The 24,207-nt window shown below is 42.4% G+C and overlaps 1 protein-coding gene across 2 annotated transcripts in view; it reads right to left on the minus strand.

The window, feature by feature from the left end:
• The window catches only part of CDK14 (cyclin dependent kinase 14), a 555,604-nt gene that overhangs the window by 73,762 nt on the left and 457,635 nt on the right, over positions 1-24,207 (minus strand). For both annotated transcript variants that reach the window (XM_074984765.1, XM_074984766.1), the window contains one exon: positions 21,661-21,809. In XM_074984765.1, coding sequence (XP_074840866.1) covers positions 21,694-21,809 — 116 coding nt within the window. In that variant the 3' untranslated portion in view covers positions 21,661-21,693. The remainder of the gene's footprint in view (positions 1-21,660; positions 21,810-24,207) is intronic.

Raw genomic sequence — 24,207 nt, forward strand, 5'->3', positions numbered from 1 at the left:
GGAAGTGCTGGTCTGCTATAACATACTGATCTCCCACAATCTGGCAAATTCATTCAGCACCAGCAGGGTCCCAATGGTGATGGACTAAAGAGGCTCAACCTGTATTGCAAATTTCTCTGTTCTATTGAGTTTCTGTTATATTTCTTGAGAAGCAATCCTATTCCAGGTTCATCCTATTTTTCTGGCTCATCGTGATTCAGTCTCTTTCAACATAGGCTCAATTATGTCAGTTGAGGCCCGTACTTGATTTAGTGATTGTCTCTTTTCTATTTGGTTTTATAAAAAGCAACCTCATTCTAGGCATATAACATTTTCCTGACACAATCAAACCTTTACACTGCTTTAAGTTATGATAAGAAGAAGCTGTATACTGAATTTGGTGGTCCCAGTGCTTACAGCAGCTAAATGGATAAGAAACATGTAAGCACCTACAGGCATGTATTACCTATGTACACCCAAGCTGATGCAGGCAGGTATGAATTGCATCAGCTTGCTCCAGCTGTCATGCTAAATCATCCCTGAGAGCAGCTGGTTTGGTCAATGTTTGCCTTCTCTTTCTGGGTTACTGCAAGGAGGAGGAGATAGTAATAATACACTAAATTCAGGCTGACTGAAGAGTCTGGCTGGCAGAGACTGGTCAGGTAATGACCTTATACAGTACATTTCCTGGCTACCCTGAGTGTATTCACTGGCCTGCACCACCCTTTTTAAGGCAGCTCGATCACGCCGTAGAGACGAAGCCTTCTGATGCTATACAGTCCACCTCTGTTAGACTTACTAACGCTACAGCATACAGAGAAATCGGCCCAGCTCATGCATACGTAGATATTGATTGTACAAAAGCTATGGGCTAGAATCTAATTCTATCCCTGGACATGTGCAAAACAGCACTTATTCAAACCAAAGCAGTCACATCATACACCTGAGGGCAGAACATGCCCATAAATGTATATTTTATAGCACCTTAAAAATGTCAATCTTTTTATCACGATTAATTGAATCACTTAAGACAGCTGCACAACAAATGAATTCAAAAGTACTCATACAGACAAACTATATATTCAGGTCGATAATGGAAATTACTGTTAGAGGGTGCTCCTAGGCTTGCTCCATGGGATTAGGTTAAGCACTAAGGGAGAGTACTCTGCTTCCATATTGCAGAAAGTTCAAGGTGTATTTTTAAGTTAAAAAAAGCTCACTGATTTCATATAATAGGGTATAAATTGCATCATACTCTGCAAAGTGTTCCTGAACTAGCATAATCTATCCTAGGTAATGTTTATTACGCAAATATAATACTGGATAAAAATGCTACTTTCTAGGGTATAGCCAGAATCTCATAACAAAATTCAGTATATTTTCAGATGCTGTCATTATTGTTTTGCCTATTCTGTACTTCAGCTTCAAGCCCATCCCTGTGGCTGTGCAGCTTCTACACAGTTGTTTAGAGCTTAATTTTCAAATATAGTTTTGGGATGGCAGGAAACTGCATCTTGTTTTAAAAATTAACCACATTAGGAGGAACAGAGTGTGAACAGGACTCATATCTGAAGCATTTCTATTACTCTCACTACCTCAGATGTAATGTAGCTGTTTCTTAGCCTGCAAACATTTTGCGGTATATGAGTCTGGTTGAAGAAAATGAAAGAATTTTGCACATAATGAAAGGAACTTGTTCAGTTTTGCACAGCAAGTCATTTTTACCATACAAATTCCCTGCTTTTGTATTCGTAAAGAGGAATACTTGCATCCCTTTCAGTTTAGAAGATCCTCAACAGACAATAGTGTGTAAACAATCTACAAGTACATAACTTTACTAGAACAACCTCAAGGCTGAGACTGAGGCTTTCAGAAAAGGCCCCTTCATCTGATTTTCTTCTACTCCTCACTCTGAACAAAGCCTTGGCTGACAATACAGAAATCTCCTTCATTCTTCGGATTAAACCCCCTTTGCAGGAAAAGTATGCAAATGCTGTACGTGGTTCCCTTGTCTGAGGCTACTCTAAACCAGCTATCTTTTCACTGTCTATTTTATTCAGACGGACCATCCTACTGGCTGACAGGGAGACCAGCCTTCCAATTCAATATCTTTCACAACACTGACAGTTAGATCTTGGGGCCTGCCATGGACTCTAAAAGGAGCTCATTTAGTCATAATTAACTATTCCCTGCATATTTCCTAAGGTATGTAATTGTGCTAAAAGCCAACAGTGAAGCATTCATTCAGGTTTTCTTTTAAACTTTTTTTTTTCCACAGCAGTTTTATTTCTGTCTCTCTCTCTCTTTTTTTTTTTTTTTGTCTCCTCCTTGGTAACATTCAGAGTGAAGAGAAAGAATGAAGGTGGAGATAGGGAGCTGCAGAAAACACTGTGATGTAGACAGTTCAAAAGGCAAAGACTGCCATACGATACCAGACTCTGTGGCAGTACAGAGCTATTCAACCGAATAAACAAAGAAAAATTATATGAGGAGAATGAAGCAAGCATGATTCATACTGAATAGCTAGACCAATCCATTTGAAGAACATCAGAGTAATGACTACACATCCATAGATACGATAATTGAATCTGTTTTCATAAACATCTCTTCTTTGTCAGTTTACATACCCGACTCACGTACAATCGTCCAAAGTACTGCAAATTCCGAGTATTTTAAATCTGCTTAACTGAAATGCCTGTGCTTCTCCTATCTGCAATACATATTTTATAATCCACATCCTGACAACAACTACTACCACCTCCAAAAATTTCTTCTTCCATTTCCCAACAACATAAGAACTAGGGAACAAATCTTACTTGGTTTATGCACGCAAATAATGGTTCCATTGATATCAGTGCAGCTACTCAGATGAGTAAGGCAAGACAAATTTGGTTCTAAATGCAGAACAGATATGTCACTGCTAAAATGGACCGTTTTGGTGAGTAATATGGATTATTTACTTTACAGCAGCGGTTTCCAACCTTTTCGAGACGGGAACCCACTTGGACAATTCAGGAAGACTTGTGACCCAAGGCAATTCAAAACGGGGTGGCAGGGAAGAGGAGGTGCTTCCCTGGGAAAAACATAACCCTCTGTGTCCCCCTGTCTTAAACCCCACTCAGCCCCAAAATGTTCCCCAGCCCCCAAGCTTAAACCCCCCTCAGGCCCCCTCATCCTTCTCAGACTTTTGGAAAACTTATGAAGGACAAGCGCCCCCACCGGCAGGATCCCCAGCAAGGGCTGCCTGTCCTGCATAAGATTTCCAAAAACTGGGGCTGGGGGCCTTCACAACCTTGCAGCTGGGAGCCAGCTGGGGCACTGAGCCCTGGCTGGCAGCACCAGCCACGGGATTCCCAGCTGGAGTGGGGGGAACCCCGTGGCTTAAAACTGGCTGTGGCTGCTTAGCCCTGGCTGGTAGTGCCAGTTGCAGGACCCCAGTCAGGGAGTGCAGGGGAGGTGGGGCTCCCACAGCTTGAAGCTGGCTGGGAGCACTGAGCCCTGGCCAGCAGCACCAGCCGCAAGACCCCAGCAAGAGGGTGCAGGTGGGGGCTCCCACAGCCCCCCAGCTTCAAGGTGGCTGGGGTCACTGAGCCCTGGCCAGCAGTGCCAGCTGTGGGATCTCAGGCAGAGGGGTGGGGGACCATGCAACAGCGCAGCGGAACTGGCTGGGGCATGTAGCCCTGACTGGCTCTTAGCTCCTTCTATCCCCCCGTCCACAGGCTTAAACCTGTCTTAGCCCCCTCCTCCCTGGCTCCCCCACCTAACTCACAGGGGATTTCCAAGCTGCCACTACTGCCCTGCTTCTCCTTCATGGGGCTGCCTCCTTCTCTGCCTGGCTGCCCCCAGACCACCTACTCCCCTTCCCCACCTGCAGCGGAGCAGGTACCTATCCTGCAGGCTTAAATGGAACTCAGCTTAACTGATTTCAGGGCAGGATCCCTCCTGCCAGCCATTAAACCAATTAAATTGAGTTCCATTTCAGCATCACAGGGCAGGAACTGGGAGTTGAGAAGTCGAGTGGCTGCAAATGGCTCCTTAAGAGCCCAGCCGACAACCCTTAGAAAATCTAATCGTGACCCATGTTTGGGTCCCGACCCATAGGTTGGGGATCCCTGCCATACAGAGTAAGATTTGGCCATTCGGGTCTGAACTTATCTTCAGTAAGAAGACCTAAAGCAAGTGAGGAGGCTGCTGTCATGTTCTGCTACCTTTCAAAACTGGGGAACTTACCAGCTACCTGTCATCTCCAACAAGAGCAGAAGTATCAGAATACTGAAGTGCCTTATATTTCACTCTTTTTCCTGCTTGTATTTGGACCCAGAAATCATCAATGACCTTTGCAGAGGGGCCACCATACTAGGGCTTACACACTAAAATTTAAACAACTATGCCAAATTAAATGTAAACAACGAAGAAACTGAGAAATTGGCAGAACATAACATTGAATTTACTCATATTGTTATTTGTTTTGATCTGAAAAAAATATTATGGTCTAGCTATCCGACACAATAGAACAAGTGCGATTTACAAACAAACAAAAAAACACCAGGGAGAAGTTAGGGCAAGTATAGCTCACTGGTTTGAGCATTAGTCTGCTAAATCTAGGGTTGTGAGTTGAATCCTTGAAAGGGCCATTTAGGGATCTGGGGCAAATAGAATAAATAAAATGGATGGTGCTTGGTTCTACCAGAATGGCGAGGGACTGGACTTGCTGAGGTCCCATCCAGATATATAAAAAAAATACACACATTTTATAGATATGTTATTTTCATATGTACAAAAGGATTTCCAAAATACTTTCACAGAGTTCATAGCTGGATGGGTGGTTGTGTTGTTTGTTTTTAATAACTTTCCTTTAGGACTTTTATATTGAACACAATGCTTACTTTGTAATGTATTTTCAATACTCATGTGCTGCTTCCTCCCTTGGTCTGACTTAATTTCTCTCCCTTGCTTTGAATGTAAAAGGACAACTATCCTTTGACGGAATAAGGACATATTTGAAGAATCTCAACATGAAGTCAAGGAACTGGCTAAGTATGTTTGGAAAATCCTCTCTCCCCCCTTTTTTGTGCAATGACATGTAAACTCATTTTTTAAAAACTGTCATTTTGTTGCTGGAAATTTCATCGTAAGTAAAAGTAATAAGCAAGATCATCAGCTGCTAACCTTTTATCTTTTTTACCTTATCTAATGCTGTATTTTAGATAAAGATCACACTTCCCTTATGTTTAAACAGGAATAAAGAAATGTAGCTCTTCCTAAACATATTCTGGCAAAGATAATATCATAAAACATCTGCTCTTTCACAAATGAGAAGAGGGAATGGATCATACCTACCTGTATTACCCTGTAATACACCCCATAAAGAAGCTGGTGATGAAGCTCTCCCCCGAAAACTTTTCTGTTTCACCATCGGGGGGAAAAAAGTCTTCTCCATCAATTTCACTTCTGTCAGGGCCTGTGTACACTAAAAGCTTGGACTGACTTACAGCCACTGGAGTAACTGTGGCAGTGGTTCATGTCCACACTACGCTCCTGTGACTGGCGCATGCCCCCACCAGAAGCACTTTCACTGACTCAGCAGGGGCAGCGTGGGGCTCCCTGCCAGGAACTCAGCAGCTGCTGATGCTCTTGGCTTCCCTTTGGGAGCACTGCCTGCAGCCAGGGCACCTGCTGGGCTTCCAGTGAGGAATGGAGAGCCTTGGTACAGCTGTGCTCCTGGTGGAAGCTGGACAGGTGGAGCCTGGGAAGCAGCCAAGTAGGGAGACAGGGACCATGGTGCAGCTGGGTTCTAAGTGGAGCCCCCACTGGTGAATCACTGCAATGACAGCCCGAGCTGTGAGGCTTTCTTGACAATTTCACGGCTTTGGCACAGAAGCGTGAGACTGACAAGAATGACAGTCAATGGAATTAGTCCACGGTCTCTACCAGGACACTGCACCATCCTAACTACACCACTCCAAGCTCTACATTTCTCATGGATGTAGCGTTACTACCACATTGTAGAAGAGCACTCACACGGTTGGGGGCGCAGCTGCAGTGTTTACACTGATAGAATCAGGGTAATGCAAACTGCCTTACCTTGACCTAATGCTGCACTGTGGGCCAGGACTGGGAAGAATCATGTCTGTTGTTACTTTACATGTGCTGACTGGACAAGGGCCGCAGTGTATCTAGAGCAGTGGTTCTCAAACTTTTCGGCATCACGCCCCCTTTTGATTTTTGATAAAGCCTCATGCTCCGCCACCTCCTCTTTACCGCCATCCAACTCCTCTTTAACAAAAAATTCAATTCATGATTTGAAATGCACACAAAAAGTTCATATAAAAATGCTATTTAAAATTAAAAATTAGCACAAATAATTTTTCTTGGCCCCTTGTGGCTGCTTGGTGCAGCCCCACCTGGCCAGCTGCCTGAGCCCTGTGCCAGCCACCAGAGCTGCCCGTGCCATCTGCCCATCCGCCTGAGACCTGGGCTGCCAGAGCTGCCCGCCTGAGCCCCACATCACTTGGGCCAGCACCTGGTCGCCCGCCAGCTGCCAGGGCCATCCATCCACCTGCCTACTGGCTGCCTGAGCCCTGCACTGCTGGGACCCAGCTGCCCACCCACCAGCCACACACCCCAACCGGGGGCTAGCTGCCCAAGCCACCCACCCAGCTGCCCACCCGCCATCCCAAACCACCTGAGCCCCATCCTGCCTGGGCCAGCCACCTGCCCACCAGCCTGCTCCGCCCAAGCCCTGTTCTGCTGGGGCCAGCCACCTGAGCCCCACCTGTCCCGCAAGCTGCCTGGCTGCGCAAGCCCTGTGAGCTGCCCCCAATCCCCCTCCCCTACCCTCCCACAAAGCCAGGCACCCCCAGCTCCCCATCTAACCCCATCCTCCTCCTCCTCCCAAATCCACACTCATTCGCATTTGCAGAAGGCAGCCAGCTCTACGTGGGTCTTTGCTAGCTGTCTGCTTTTAATAGCGGCTGCGCCAGGTCACCCACGTAAAATGGCAGGGACTGAGGGCCGGAAGCAAAGGACAGATCTTTCTTCAGGTGGGGGGAATGGTGTGGGGGGAATGGTCTCCTTGTGCCCCCCTGGAATTTCTTCATGCCCCCTCCCTGTCTGGGAAACCATGATTTAGATGAACCTAGAAGGAAAGGAGATTGGCCTGCAACCTCCTGTTGGAGTCTGTCAATGGTCATAATAAAATTCACTGTGAAATCCATTGTGAAATGGGTCATAATACAATTGGTTAGTGAAAGGACTAAATTTTTGCATTACAATATATGCACAGAAATATCCCCAGCCTCAGAGGCTGACTCATTAGGATCAACTAACATTTATTCTATGACAGAAACATGCAGAATCAAATGGTATTCTTCTAAATACGTCTCTGCCCAAAGATCAGCAGACATGATAAGAATTTATCAGGGCAAGTCGACACTTAAAACGCTGCATTGGCAGAGCTGCATCAGTGCAGCTGCATCAGGGTAGCACTTTAATGAAGATGTTGTATCCAATGGGAGAGCTCTCCCTCTGGAACAGTTAATCCCCCTTCCTGAGAAGTGGTAACTATGTCATCAGAAAAATCTTCCTCACTGGCATAGTTCTGTCTACACAGGGACAGGAAAGGAGGGAGAGGCTTCACATGCTTCCCCTGCCCCCTGAAGAACCCCACTGTGTCACCATGTGTGACTCTTTTACAGTCAAAATTTGGCTTAGCGCTCCTACCTCATCCCCATTCTCTGACTATCAAACTGGGGTTACGGGAGCTCATGGCTTCTATCCTGCAGCAGGGTGGTGGACCAGGGAGCTACTGCCCTCGTCATGTGGCTGAGAACTTCAGCCCCTCTCCTGGTGAAGCCTCAAGCCCTGGCAGGTGCACCAAGGGGCAGTAACCCCAAGCAACATTTCGCTGTGAAGCTGAAGCCCCTGTAGCTCCATGGGGCTAAAGCTCTGAATTCTCACCCCCACCCTGCAGGACTTCAAAGTCGTACACTACTCTGTAGACCTCCTGTGCTTACCCCCACTGGGCCAAGGCATTTCTGTAACATGTTGGAGAAGGACCTCTAAAAGAAAAAGTTTGAGAAGCCCAGTTTAAGAATTTACAGAAGTAACATGGGCAAAATTGCCCCTTCAAATCTGCACAACACATCTTGGCTCCAATACTCTGCTTTCCTTATTGTACTACATGCACACACCTGAGATCTATGCATGAATGGGGAGATCTGAGTACCAGAGCTGATTGCTACAGTGTGGCCCAGAGGAGAACTGTGCACTTATGTAGTCACCTGAAAATAGAAGATGCCTGTATTTACATCACTGTATTAACTTATGTATCTAACAAAAAGATAGACAGAGCGTGAATACAGCTTAATGCTAGGCTTCTCATGAAGAACACAACATAGAAATCATCCACCTGCAGAGTTTTTGGATCTATATTTTGTTACTAAAGTCTTTTAAAAAATAAATTCTGATATACGTTAGTTGCAGGAAGGCAAATCCAACAGCTTGTGTTAGTTGATAAAACAAATCATGGTTATTTCCTGACTCAGCAAAAATTCTCTAAAGTGTAATTAAAAAGGAAAGCTCAAGTCAGAGAAATGTTTAAAAAAACAACCCAACCAGCAGACTCTGAATACTAAGCAAACATACCTCAATTTTTTAAAAATTAAGCACGGTTTAATGACTTGCAATAACAAGCAACCTTGCTAGATACAAGTGTGTTTAAGATAAACAAGATAACATTCTTGTCAAGAGAAGATACACCTGGCAGTGCAAAGACAGATGGCTGCTTTTAAACCAAGTTTGCTCAGTCTAAAATGATAGTAGTGTGTCCAAGATGTTTTTGATAAAGAGTCCAATTCAACTTCCATTTAAGTAAACAGGTGCAGCAAAGTGTAGGTGATGGCATAAGCAATATTACTGTCTGATAGTTCATTGCACCATCATTTAAAAAAAACAGTACTTGCATAAGTAAATTTTTCTTGTCATGCAATATACCTGGTACATTCAGATATATGATGAGTAAACAAAAACTAGCTAGTAGCATTAATCAACAAGCTTCAGCTATCCTCCCTGTGATGAAGGTTCTGCCTGCAATTTTCAGTCACAGAATATCTCAAACAACACAGAACACTGGTATGACTGAGCTTTAATACAAGCATCTATATATCCAGGGTAGCCAGAAGACCTGAGAGTTTTCAGTTAGATTTAATTTTAAATTAAAAAAAAACTTTTTTAAACCACATATCTTTTTTTTTTTTAACACATTTTCACTTTCTACAGGCATATAGTCTTTCTGGAAATGAAATAATCTTCTGAAACTGGAACAGTATACTGATTTTACCCAATCTGACTAACCAACAACAAACAGGAATGGTGTTATAATTCAATATGCCATTGAGACATATTTTCTTCTACAACAGTAGCTTAAAAAAGATAAATCTTTGCATCCAAAACCCCTAAATCATACCATGTTTATAACACACGTACTCTACCAATCAGGTTCTGCCAAACTGCTACAATTGCCCAGATAAACCATTTCAGAGTACGTTGGGTTTAATTAATACAACATGACCTGATCATTTCCACAGCAAGGAAGAAAGAAGTTTGCATTCTTTAAATCCAGAGCTCAACCTGGAGATTATGCTAAATTGCTTCATTCATAGTCCACACTCCTCCGCACATGTCAGGAGGACAGCATTTGTCCCCTCTAGTGATAAACAAATTATACATGAAATCAATCCCACTTCACAATAATTTTCCCTTTTGGGTATTATCTTTCCTCCTCTGCTCCCTCCAGTTAAGCTCGCATCCTGTAACTTGCTAATGAGCTGGGGGCTTTCTGTTCCAGGTGGCACCCCCTGCCTCGAAGTCATGACACTTCCCATTTCGAATGCTGCTGGCATTTTTTGACAGCTCCTGCTAACTAGCCTTTTTGACCTGCACTGAGAGGAACTCATCTGATCGAATCCTCTAACCTGCCAATCATTCCAACAAATGATCTTCACAGTCACTCCCAAGGCAGGGGGAGAAAAAAAAGAGAAGGAAAGAAAAAGCTAGTGAGAGAATGAGGGAGTAGGCAAGCAGGCTGCCTCTGCAGCTACCTAATGAGAATGCGTTAAGTCTCTGAGGCAGCTGAAACACTGAAAAACTGGTGGGAAAATTAGGGCAGAATTGAATGCCTAATGCTGTAATTACTGATTTCTTTCCATCCTGAGACCATTCTGAGAGCAACACCTCTAAGATGTGCCATTTTCTAAAGACCACAAGTAAATTTTATATAAACAGAAAATAAATTTATTTCCTCTGCCACCACCAATATGCAACCTTCATCATTCTTCACTGCCAAAGGGGGTTCTTCACAGAATTAATAAGGAGCTGTAAACTTGTCAAATGCATATTTGCACCTAGGAATTATGATGATTTTTTGCTCATGTAAGCCATAAATGGCATTTAAACGCTCGCAATATTTACACCTCAGTTTTTTAAAGATATAAGCACAACCATGTTTAAGCAAATACACTTTCAACAAAGGCTATATAAAGTTTTGTGATTTGAAACCAAGCATAGCAGTTATGACAAGAGTTATTCGTTTTGCTTCAGTTAATTTTATAATGTGATTGATTAACTATTGTTGAATTATTCAAGAGTATTAGGAGACCTGTTCAATTGTAAGGTTTTTTTTCTTTCCTGCTCTTATATGACTTTAACAGGAACTTTGCTCCAAATCAAGTTCAGTAGGTGCATAGCTCAGACTGTGAAGCAACAGATTTAGAAAAAAATTCCTAAACTGCTAGGGTGTTGAACTAAGTAATGCAGCTCATATGTCATGTATTAAGAATGCAAAACTTTTATTAGAGGATTACACAGCAACATTACACGTGGTCATTATAGTAATGCAGATATGACAATTTGGGGCAGTATGCCACCCCAGAAAGACATGTATAGCTGGCACTCTGTACTGGAAAGACAAAGAAGAAGCAGAACATGTGGCCACGGGGCAGCCCTAACCCAGCAGCTCCTCTGGTGCAACTCTACCATCCCCAGCCCTACCCTCCCAGCTGTGTCCTCCAGCGTAGCTGCTGGAGAAATCCCAGACAGATGCAGCTTCATGGAAGGGCTGGGGCAACAGAACCATGCTGGAAGACCTGCTGGCATGGCACTGCTCGGTGGCCCACATTATGTTGCTTTTGCAGCTGTTGTTCCCAAGTCTCCAGTGCACTGGGAGGACGGAGACTCTTTCTGACAAGTAACGTGGACTGGATCTTGGGGAGGAGATAGGGGGAGTGTGGAGGTCCCAGGCGGGGGGCGGAGTCACAGGGAGGATCATATGGGAAGGTCCATACTTGCACCATTGCTTTATACCATTACCACAATGTAGTAATATATAACATTCTAATGACATTGTTCCTCTCATTTATGGCAAATGTCAACAGATACATTTGCAAAAATTATGGTAAATAACAGCTATCTACCAATGTATAAAAATAATAATCCACATGTTAAAAAAAAAAATCAAGCCATGTATGTAGTCAAAATTATATTAAAATAAAGTTGGCAGTTTATAACATCACCACAAAACGATGGAAAATGGAAATACACATCTTAAATCTCCAATTCTTAAGCATAAGATGACACTGCTCTGTTGTGCCTAGGTATTACAGATTACAATATTTTACTGAGTTTATTTGCTTTTTCCCCTTAGACCTTTAAGATTATTTTAATTACATGCAACCATGGGAACAAATGTCAGACTAAACTGTAAATCACAGGGCAGTGTAAATTCATGTAATTTGATCATTTCACTGTTAAAAGTACTGCTGCATTCATGGGCCCAATTCTGCCTGCAGCTGAGCACACTCAATTCCCATTAACTTCAGGGGTGTTGCATGTACTCATCCAAGTAAAAAATTTGGATGCTGAGTGGTTTACTTTCACCATAAACTATGCAACTGAAATACTGATATAAAGCTTTTGAAACCACTTACTCACAGAAACCATCTCAATGCTTACCAATCAGGGGAGTTTTCTGAAATTGATGTTTATGATTTTTCAAAAAGTAAGAGTTTTATTAATTTGGAACACTGCAAATTACACCTTAGAGGCAATGGCTCATTAGATTTGCTGTCTCTATAGTCTACAGTCCATGTGTCAGCACTAGAAGATTCTTCTTTGTCTGGGAACCTACATTTCTCCCCTTCAGTGGTTCCACTTCCCCCCGATAGACAAAGCCTAACTGAGGAATCATGTGACAAAATAAGCCTAAAAGAGAGGTGACTGTCCATGAGAGAATAGGATAGTTTAGGGCTTCTTTTGCTTCTCTTCTCATCATTGTCATTTAGACATCGTCCTCTATGCATTCAAATGTCATCCCAGACTATCAGCCCACTTCAACTCAAACAGCCTTTTTTATGCCTAGACACTTAGAGCCTGAGCAGACCACAAAGACTGTCTAGTGGGAATTGGCTGTAATTCTAATATTACTAATACAATACAGTGCACTTGGGGCATACAAGATTCCATCTTCTACATCCCAAATTCAAGAACAAGCAAGCATGAAATGAAAAGATGGATAAACAGCGTTAGCCGAGCATTTGTTATTGAAAATACCACCAATAACTTTGTCAGTTAACTGAACAATATTAGATTAGACTCCTATATGATGGAAATTATTCAAGGACAAATTATCAGTCATGATATAAAACACATGTATCAGACTATACAAAAAGACAGAAAAAATATTTTCCATTGACTCGTGTTCAAATTTAATGTCAATGATACTTCCTTCTTCATCTGGCAGCTGACTCACTGACTTGACTACAAAACAATGTAATGAAAAAAAACAGTTATAAATATGCACCTACAAGTTCCAACATAGAATAATACAGAATATACAATCACAATACAGAATTTATAGACACTAGCCTGCGATATTTCAAAAGCTGGTCATGGAAGCAAGTGTTCTAGGTAACAAGCAAAAGTGTTGCCAAAGGCTCCCTTTCTGTCTTCCTCACTGCCCCTTTTCCTTCATCCTTACTTCCTCACCCACCCCAGTGGGCCTTTTAAAGAAGCATGTCGCACTACTACTGAGCACTGACTACAGATTCCTGACCATAGTTTGGGAAGCCTTTTTCACATTATTTTATCTATTCAGTGACCAGCACTTCTCTTTCCCAAAACCTCTTCGGCCCCCTCCTCCACTACAGTTCATGGCTTTAAGAGAAACAAACAAAAAGTTCTTCCCCTCTTTGTGCAGCCTGTTTGGATGTCACATGTCAAATACCTTTCTAACACCTTTGCTGCTCCTTTGGACCATCTTATATGAATTGCTGCTTCTGCTCAGGTTATACTCTCCTGCCCTTTCATGAACGGCCCTGCCTGGCCCATTGACTCTCAGCTCTGAATGGCTCAGTGAGACCAGGTGAGAGGCTCCTTGCCCGGTGAGTGGTTCTTTAAGTGAATGGCTCCCACTCACATTGCATAATTTCCTGCCAGTGAATTTTCAATTCCAAATGTGAATTTGATCCACAAAAGCCAAAGGAGCTGTGTAATGCATGCAGGGTTTCTTGTAGGGAATATGGTCAGCAGCAACAAAATTCATGTTAGAGTAGAACAAAGTATGGACCCAAATCAGGAAAGCACGTAAGTATGTGCTGTACCACTGCGCACATAAGACTGATATGGAGAGCCTTTCTGTGGCATATAAATCCTCTTGACTGCTGCTCCATCTACAGTTGGCTAGCACAAATTCTATGTGATGCTGAAAGGTAGCCTAGGGCTGACCAGCTACACGATGGATGAGAATTTCACACTCTGAGCATGTGCAAGCTGGACATACTGGTCTCACTGGATTCAGTGTGTCTGCATGGTGGGGCTTGAAGGTAGAATTTGGGTAAATAACTTCCATTTTACATACATTAGAACAAAACAGCTTTAACATAAGAACAGAGTCCAATGCCTGTGCCTTTCTTCGGCAAACTGCTGTGTGCAGACCATTTATGGCATTTTCCATCATGATGGCTTGATTCTTTGATGTTAACTAAAACACAGTAGGAACATCCCCAAAACCCATTACGTTACTAACGTTTTAAAATTATGGCACTAAAAATGGTAAAAAGCAACAGAAAACACTAGGTTCCTGCAATTTTCTGTGTGCGCGCACTGCTTATTTAACACTTTACAGATTAAGACCACAATTTCAATTTCAGTTGGTACTATTACTGGACTCAAACCCAAATTGCTTTCAGCTGCCCACTACAACTGCATCTTATTAGCCTTTTCATTATATGAAAATTTATGCAAATCCAGTATTAGTTAAATAATTAAAATGATCTTCAACATTTGTGTATAGCCATCATTTGTTACTAAGAGATGCAAGAGAAATTAGGAATTTAAGCACTCCCATCTTTAGCACATGGGCTTCCATCTTTTCATGTAGTGCAACATGAGTGCTTCTATACATTTCTATGAATCCAACTTTTTAAGAAATTCCTGTAGCTTTAAAATTATTCCATCTATTGTGGTGTTGTCACTCAGCGATATTTTTTCCGAAAGGACTTTATTTTACATTGAACTTAGAAATTCTGGGAAGGATAAAATTCTGTGTGATGCTTTCAACTTTTGGTTAAACAAACAACTACAGAATCAAAGTCAAATTAGCTAAGCCTAGGAAGTCTCTCTCATGCAGACCTCACTTCATTATAATTATTGTAGTTTTATCTCCAGATGTTACTCAGAACAGGAATTAGACCCCTGGTATACAGCTCTCCACGGTGATTAAGCAGCGATGGGACACAGAGGGTAGAGAAATGCAAGGCGGTGGTCAATTTGAAATATTTTCCAAAATGGACTGACTCACATTGCTGGACTATAGCTCCCACAAAGCTTTAGTTAAAGCAAAACAAAAATATGTTGCTATACAGAAGTGCTGATGAGGGAATCTTACACAATTTATACATGCAAAGGAGAAGAAAAAAATGAAAATATTTGGCTTGATCTGTAATACCCTTTTCAACACACACAAAACTAGCTATTAGGTCAGAGGGAAGCATTTTCACAGAACATTTGCATGATTTTGGATATCTCAGTTTACATTTTTTAGCTGTTAGCAGCATTTGTCATTATACTAGAAACTGATGTCCCTTAAGCTTTATTTTGTTTCACACAGCTGAGCTGACCTAAATGAGGATATAACCTTTCTGATTGGCTGAGGTTGTGTCACTTGCTGCTTTAAATAGCCATAGAAGAAAGAATTCTGCATCCTGCAATTGAAATTCAGGATGGCTTGTATGCATGTGCCTGTGAAGAAGCAATACAAATAAAGTCCACTTTTTGTTTTGTTCCAGTGAATTGTCAGGGAGATTTATAAAGACCGGGGGGCGGGGGGGGGGAGAAATCTCATTATGGTAATACAGGTTAAATACTTTAAAAGCATATGGTGTTACTATCCTGAATTAAATTGCCCCTGCTGGCTCCAGGAGGCACACAATAATTGGTGAGAAATATATCTTTGTCTCTGTCCAACCAATCAGAACTCAGGAACTGAATTACTATGTAAGAACACATCGTACAACTTGGTAACAGGTAATGTTTTGTGTTTTCGATTTACCATTTCATTTATCTTTTACTAAAGGAATAAGTTCAGGCCACAATTTTAACTGACCAAAGGATAAAAAATGGCTCCGGAGTTTCTTGTGGCCCGGTCTGATTACTTACAGAAGCTGTCAGGAGTTCATATCTGGGGTGGATAGCCTAGGTTTTCAAAAACCAGGTAATTGCAGTCTCACCATTGTTTTGGGATTGTGGGTAGCTAGGTAGCAGGCAAGCAGGAACAGCACTGCCCTACACCAAGAACAGTAGTGCGACTCTGCAGTGCTTGAAACATCTTCCCAGTCCCTGCTAACAACTCTGTTCCTTGCACTAAATTTCTCAGGTGTGGTCAGGAGAAGGAAAAGAGATTGCGGGCAGAATGGGTATGCAGAGGAGCCAAGAGGAAGAATCACTGAGAAGAACATGTTTTCCCCCCCAAAATTAGTCATTCAAGCTTCTGGGGCTGGTTGGGTTGGGGGTGCGGGTTGTGCCTTTCAGTGAATTTTACATCACTTTGCTTTCCATTTTCTATCACTATTCAAAGCAGAAAACAAGCGAAGATTAATCAGTAAATATCAAACTAAACGGAAGAACCAACCCTGCTTTGTTATAATGCAGTAGTTTGTAGGGAGACAAATACTTGTTCATTCTGGATGGCTAATGAGCAGTGAAATATTTTACAGATTGTACATGTAAAGGATCATCACTAGTTTCTAAGCTAGTGCCCACAGAAACGAACAGGGTACTTGAAACCTCAAAGATTATTTCAGGCTCTCTTCAAATACAGATATTAAATGAACACCAAAGCATCTGTAGTCCTTTCTATTTTGCTCTCATTTCAAAATCTCCCACACATCTCAATCCTTTTCACCTCTTATCAGCTTATAAACTCTGAGAACCTCCAATTCTCTGCCAGGCTCTCTGGAAGAAAACAGAGCTGAAGATGAGACACACACAACGATGCTTTACACTCCTCTATGCCCCTAATAACAACACTGACATAGCCCTTTATTTTCAGACCTCTGAACAGTTAAACCCTGAGTTGCGCAGGGCTTGCGTTCCTCGCAAGCCCTGCGCAACTTAAATTTTGCTAAAGTTGGAAGGGGGACACACCTCCCTTCTCCTCTGAGCCCCTGGGAGCCTGGAGCCAGGTGCAGCAGCTCCTGGTCACTTTCCAGGCTCCTGCTCAGCCTTGGGGAGCCGGGAGCCAGGCACAGAAGCTGGTCAATTTCCCAGCTCCCCCCTGCTTGTGAGAACTGGGAAACTGACCAGGCACTGCCGCGCCTGGCTCCTGGCTCCCCAGGGCTGAGGGCCCCCCAAAAGCTCCAGGAACCAGGCAAAGCATCACCTGGTCAGCATCTCAGGAACTGCACCTGGTTCCTGGCTCCCCAGGGGCTTGGAGGGGGAGGAGGAGGAGGAGGAGGGAGGTTTGGGGAGGGGAAGCCTCTCAGTTGTGGGGAGCCAGGCACAGCAGAGCGTGGTCACCTTCCTGGCTCCCCACCGCTTGCAGGAGCTGGGAAAGGCCGTGTCTACACGTGCCCCAAACTTCGAAATGGCCACGCAAATAGCCATTTCGAAGTTTACTAATGAAGCGCTGAAATGCATGTTCAGCGCTTCATTAGCATGCAGGCGGCCGCGGCGCTTCGAAATTGATGTGCCTTGCCGCCGCGAGGCGCGTCCCGACGGGGCTCCTTTTCGAAAGGACCCCGCCTACTTTGAAGTCCTCTTATTCCCATAAGAAGATAGGAATAAGGGGACCTGGAAGTAGGCGTGGTCCTTTCGAAAAGGAGCCCCATCTGCACGCACCGCGCGGCAGCAAGTCGTATCAATTTCGAAGCGCCGCGGCGCCCTGCATGCTAATGAAGCGCTGAACATGCATTTCAGAGCTTCATTAGTAAACTTCGAAATGGCCATTTGCGTGGCCATTTCAAAGTTTGGGACACGTGTAGATGTAGCCAAACTGATCAGGTGCTGCTACACCCAGCCCCCTGGCTCCATGGGGCTAAGGGGCTTCCCTGCCTCCCTGCTCCCCCTCCTCCCAGCAGCAGTATCCACCTGGCTTCTCCCATAAAGCAGGATTTTACTGTACAAGTACTAACCTACTCAATTCTCACAAGAGCCCTATAGGAAAAGCAGGCAGGTATTATATCTGCATTTTACAGTTGGAGAACTGAAGGAAGAGACAAATTAAGCGCATTTCCCAGAGTTACAGAGACGGTCTGTGTCAGAAGACCTGTACCTGAACCTTAAGATTTCCTGACTCCTTAATGAGATCACACTGCTGCCAGCCATCTAACTTACACTCAAAGTTTCTAAAGTGTACGTGTCATTTTGCACACATCTACCACAGGCCTTTGAAAACCAGCCTGCACATGTGAGGGGTATTGTTAAAGAGACCCACTGGAGCAGGGCCATAAAGTTGGGTTTCAGTCCTCCCAGCTGGGGTCCTAAGCATCCCTCTTGAGCAGGGGTGGGGAATAAGCAGCCTGCAGTCCAGGGGTAGTTCACCAGTTAGCCCCCAGGTGGGTCACCAGACTCTGTTTACCTGCGTGTCCACAGGTATGGCTCCTTGCTGCTCCCATTGGCTGCAAATCACCATTCTTTGCCAATGGGAGCTGTAGAAAGAGCTGTGGGATGGACCATTGCTTTCCTGATGCTCCCATTGGTTAGAAACAGCAGGTCATGGCCAAAAGGTATCACAAGCAACTGTATCCAGAGAGGCGCAGGTAAACAAAAGGTATGGCAGCCTGCAAGATGCTAGCTCTGGTGAACCTCGTCTGGCTCACAGGCCACTTATTTCCCATCTCTGATCTACAGAGTCATTTCTTTTAATACCCTCCATGCTATCCTGTAGCCCAGAGATCAGGGCACTATTGCCTCTGTTACCATTGCTCTCCAGCCAATTGTGTTTACCTGTTGTGCCTTGCATTACACTTTGACTGTAAGCTCTTCAGGGCAGGGGCTAGTCTCTTATTCTGTGTTTGTACAACACTTAGCGTAACAAGGGTCTGATCCATAACTGGGACCCCAATGTAAATTATTAATAATCTTCAGAGTGCATTGGGAGCCTACAGAATGAAAGATGCCGTTCTGTACAAACTTGAAGATATTGTTTTGGGGTAGCAATCCACCTCCTTATGCCACACACAAACTGTCTGTATCTGCCCCACTGTGTCTGCCTTGGTACAGAAAAAGCCACCTAATTCTGTTATATACGTGATAAAGAAAGAGCAAAATGTCCTTTTCCCCATTACTTTAAACAGCTCACTTTCACGTAGGAACTTCTATTGCTAATTTTGTACAAATTCTTGTTTGGAAGCAAAAGAACTGAGCTTTTGTATATAAGCTTCCAAATAAAAGGCATTTAGCACATTTTAAATGTATTTAAAATGGATGATATATCAAGTTGAAACAGGCAAGGTTGAGGATATGTCTGCAGGGACATAGCTCCAGGGAAAAAAAGCAGGGATTAGCCTTGTCAATAAAGATGTAAACAGACTGCTCTGAGACTGCTTCATTTCTGACATTAGAAAGTCTTAAATGCTTTGCTGGAGAAGAGCATGTGCAATAATTGGGACAGATTGCTGGGACTGAAATCTGATCATTTCAGTTTTCAAAAAAAAAAAGCACTCTTCACCCTTGAAACCATTCTTTTAACATTGCAGGTTAAAAAATAAGATTGAACATAATTTTATATTGGGAGAGAATGAAGTCAGAATTTATTGGGGTGTTTACCTGATGATGTAGCATATATTATAGCTAACTATCAAGATTTATTTATTTCTCCCAAAGATATTCACAATACGAATGAGATTATAAAATACAATAAGTAGCTTTATCTTGGGTGATTCAGCAACATAACAGTTTACCTCATTTCCCAGTAATTTATTGATGTTAACAATATTAAACAAAAATAAGGTATATTTTGAGCTGCAAAGAGAAACATAAAGGGTAATTCCTCTTACAGAAGGCAGTTCTTTTAAACAAAGGATGAAATTTTGAAGTGACAGAAGGCCAATATAAAATATAAAAATTAGTAAGAAAATGAATGTATTTGTTGCCTAAACTGTACAGATAATAGAAACACAGAATTGGAGCACTATGGGTTGAACCTCTCTCATCCACCACAGTTGGGACCTGACTGGTGCCAGACGAGAGAATTTGCCAGACCATGGGAGGTCCTATTGTCTAGCAGCATTACCAACACATCCACTGCTTATTGGGCTCATAGAAGACATTTAGGTGTAAATTGCAACTGAACAGCAGCACTGAACACTGAAAGCCAGGACTGATGGCTGGAAACAAACTTTATGGGACCATGGAAACACGGTTACACCCATGAAAAGTGGTCACCCAGTTAACTAAAATCATACTGGATCATGGAGTTTGCCTGATGACAGAGTTCCCAATGAGAGAGGTTCAACCTTGTAGAAGGAACCTCAGTAATTTCTCTACTCAAGTCCTCTGCAGTCAAGGCCGGTATAACAAAACCTGTGGTTGTCAGGACCCTAAAGGCAGTCACAATCCCATTTTAATGGAGTCAGCAAGGCTAGTGTTAGACTTGCTGAGGCTTGGGGCTGAAGTCCGAGAGCTTCAGCTCTACATGCTGGGGATCAGGCTTTGGCTTCAATCATGTGGCAAGGCTCAAATTAAAGCCTTTGGGTACTGGCTTTGTGTAGGGTTCAAGTTCCCCACCCTGCCACCGGTGGCAAGGCTCTGGTTTCTGTCCTCCAGTGTCATGCAATGATTTTTGTTGTGAGAAAGGGATCATGCTGTCTGAAGTGTCCCCTGAATTAGACCATCCTTGACAGATATTTGTGCAACCTCTTCCTAAAAACCTCCAAGGATGGATTCCACTACCTCCCTACGCAATTTGTTCCAGTGTTTAATTGCCCTGACAATTAAGAAGCTTTTCCTAATGTCCAACCTAAACCTCCCTGTGCTGCAATTTAAACCAATTGTGTTTTGTCTTATCCTCAGCTCTTAGAAATTAACAATGCTTCTTCTTCCTTCTTGTCTCAACTTTTTACGCAGTTGAAAATAATTACGTCCCCTTTCAGTATTCTCTTCTCCAGACTAAACAAGCCCAATTTTTGCAATCTTTCCTCACAGGTCATGGTTTCCAGACTTATGCTTTATCCCCATCTTGGCGAAATGTGGCAACCAGAACTGGACATACCACTCCAGTTGAAGCCTAATCAGCACAGAGAAGAATTACTTCTCATTTCTTGCTTACAACTCTTTGGCTGATACATTCCAGATGTTGCTATGAAAAAAAAAAGTGTCTTAACTTCATTTAGATATTAGAGGCACAAAAGACATCTTAGGAAGTGCAGATGGAAAAGCAGATGTTCCTGGTTCAAAAGAATGTTTGTCGATGCCATGGGGTGGGAAAGGGGCTGTTATACCTACATAGTGTTAATAATCTAAATAAACTAAAGTAATTAATAGGCTAGTGTAAAATACATAACAGCCATCCACCTTCTTCAACTTACACTTGCAACGGGGACCAAACCCAGCCCAGAAACACATCGGTCTCTGCAGTGCTGTTAGAAAGTCTGAGGTCATATCAAGCACCATTACAACACTGAAATATATTTTAGAAATTATGACTTAAGAGCTGCTGGCTCAAACCAAATTCCTGCAGGACCAAAGTGATGCTGGTAAAACCAGAGATCATTCCCTCCCATGGAGAGCACTGGCTCTCCATTTGTAAATGCAGGTAGGACTCTTGTCTTACAGGACTCATCGTTAGTTTTTCAACTGATATCTAAAACCAAAAGTGAAGTGACATGCTTTTCTTAATATCTCACCAGAAGTCAGCTACTTGTTTGAGGTATCAGCTTGTAATGACCACTCTTTGCTATATCAGTGAGTAGTTTCCTATCCATTTCTGCAACATTCCAAACATGTCTGTCTAAATATTTCAGCCCACCTCTTCCCTGTGTCTAGGATTAACACCTACCTCATTCAAGCAAAATCCAAGTTCAGATTTACACATGTGCAATTAATGCATTTGTTTTTTTTATTCCTGATCCAAAGCACAATTTAATCCAATCCTGTATTCAAAGAATTTTTTCTGATAAGCATTCTTACCTGTATTCTCCGTAGTGAGTCTAAGTATGTGCCTTAGTGCTTGCTGTTTGATAGACCTTTGCCATAACTATTGTTTTTCCCAAAGACTCTCATGCTTTCTCCAACTTCAGGTTGCAATCTTACATTCGGTACAGTAAAAATAGAAGACACTGTGGAAAAAATTGACAATCAGATAAATCATATTTATTTTGTTTTATGATAAACGCATCGCTTTAAAGTGTTCCAGTAAATGCTGCAGCATACACTGAAATAAGGAATAAGCTTTGTGTCACTCCTACATTACTGAAAACCTTTTCAGTGGGAAAGAAGTAGGGTTGTTTACGGGGGAAGCTTGTTGCACAGAAGCATACAACATATTCAAATATCTTGTAAAGAGTTGTGTTTTCAGGACTTTTTGTTGTTCTTGTTTATGCTCATGTTATTGCCATCTGTGATTCAATTTTTCCCTATCACTTTTACGGTTTCTCTCGTTTAACCTTGAGAAATGTACCACCATGTCTAAAACTAAGACAGGGCATTCAATATCTCAACTTCATGTCTTCTGGCTTCAAAACTCAGCTGCTTGCAAAACTATCTGATCCTTTGCATTTGCCTCCACTTTGTTGCAAAAGAGCAGACAAGGCCTACAGCATGAAAGACCCTTAAAGTGGTGTTTGTGCCCTAGAACTGAACCTTCCCAGAGCTGTGGTTAATCAATCAGTGTTTCTATTGCTCTGCAGAGGGGCAGTAATCCCAACTCTGTGCTTTGGCTGGGGGAGACCAGAAGAGCCGGCCCAGAAGAACAAGACCTGGGCGGGGGGGAGCCCCAGACAGCAAGAAGGAGGGGTCAGTGGCTTGATCGGCACACCAAAAGGGGTCTTCTGTGACCGAACTCCATCACAGTAAAGTTAAAAGGGGCTGCTCTCCAATCGATGCCGGCAACTCTTCTTGTCTTGGCGAAGTACCGGCATTGACAGGTGCGAGTTCAGAGATCACTTTATCACATCTACAGCAGATGTGATGAATCAACTGCTGATGAATCAATCACAGCTGCATCGATCCACTGCCTATGGGAGACAAAGCCTCTGGGTCATCCAACAGTATCAACAGAGTGACTATATCTTTTATTTATATTTTAGGTAGAACTAGTAGGAAAATAGAATTCCATTTTCATGGAAAATTACACATCTATGAAGCATTTTTTTCATTCTGATTCAGAACAAAAAGTCACAGTTCCAATATTTCTCATGGAATGTCAACTCCAAAATATTCAAGTTCCAAAACATTTCATTAAGAGTGAATCATTTCATTTAAAAATAAAACCACCATTTTAAAAAAATTATGGCAAAACATTACACTAAAGTATGAATTATACGTTAAAATTCATCATTAAAGCTGTAATTAAACAAAAATGCTGCTACAATTTTCTGACACGTCTTCTATGAGAAGTTCACTGAAATCAACACTTTTCCACATAATGTTTTGACGCAGATGAACTCCAATTTCTGTTGAAAAAAGTGTTTCCATCAAAGTTCTAATGTTAGCAGTTCCTTCCTTCCTCCTTTCACACAAGTTTGATTCTCCATTGGTTTCTTATGTTAAAAGTCTTAGATTTCAATTTTGCACAGGGACTTCACAGTATAACGTGTGTTCCATGAAGAGGACCATCTGTAACATGGACTCTGAAAATGGCTTTGGGTGTTTTGATTACAAAGCTGTTGACTATATAATGTACTAAATGCTGCTGCATTTATCCAGAAATTTAACTAAAATAAAACAAATAGGAAATATGTCTAGATGCCTGGATAAAGCATTAACACAGAAAAATGAAGTCACTAAAACTAATAAGTTCACTTCAAAGTAAACATCTTCCAAAGTCCCCAAAGTATATGACTTCTTTGTTTTGTGAATATGTTTACAAGTATATCCAAGCTGTACTAAACAGAAGTGATTGTAATACTTGATACTGGGATTGTCCTTTTCTGGATCTGGATTTATGCTTCCTAATGATTATCTACGAGACACAGAAAGAGTATATCTCACTCAAAAATTTTACTGGAGGCATTTAACAGACCCTTGCTTTAAAACACAATGATTTTTCATCTTTATTCTCCCCCCTTCAAAAGGCTTCACTGCTCCTGATGTTTAACGTTATGCAAAGACGTGTTTCTGCCAATGAATATCGCCTTATGGTTATGCTTCTGCAAATAACCTGCTGTGAGCTGATAAAAGGATTAATGCAGCCAAAATTCTTAATCTGTGAAATTACAAATTAAATTCTCATATTAAAAATACCACCCTGAGGTATTTTTTGTGGTTTTAATTCCCCTCTGGTGTTCTGCATACATTGTGCTTGTTAATGACTAGGACAAGACTGTCTCTGTTGGCAGCCTGCTGCAGAGTGATAATGTGGAGGCATTTACTTCACTGATAGAACTGGATTTAACCACTGACTGATAAACTAAGTGGCAAGTGGGTAATAAGTCCATATTAACAGAAAAGCACTACTACAGAATTCAGAATTCATAGACTATCAAAATCCTGGCTAGACTAAATTGTGCAGTCAGA

The sequence above is a fragment of the Carettochelys insculpta genome, chromosome 2, assembly GCF_033958435.1.
Source record: "Carettochelys insculpta isolate YL-2023 chromosome 2, ASM3395843v1, whole genome shotgun sequence".
NCBI classification, from domain to species: domain Eukaryota; kingdom Metazoa; phylum Chordata; order Testudines; family Carettochelyidae; genus Carettochelys; species Carettochelys insculpta.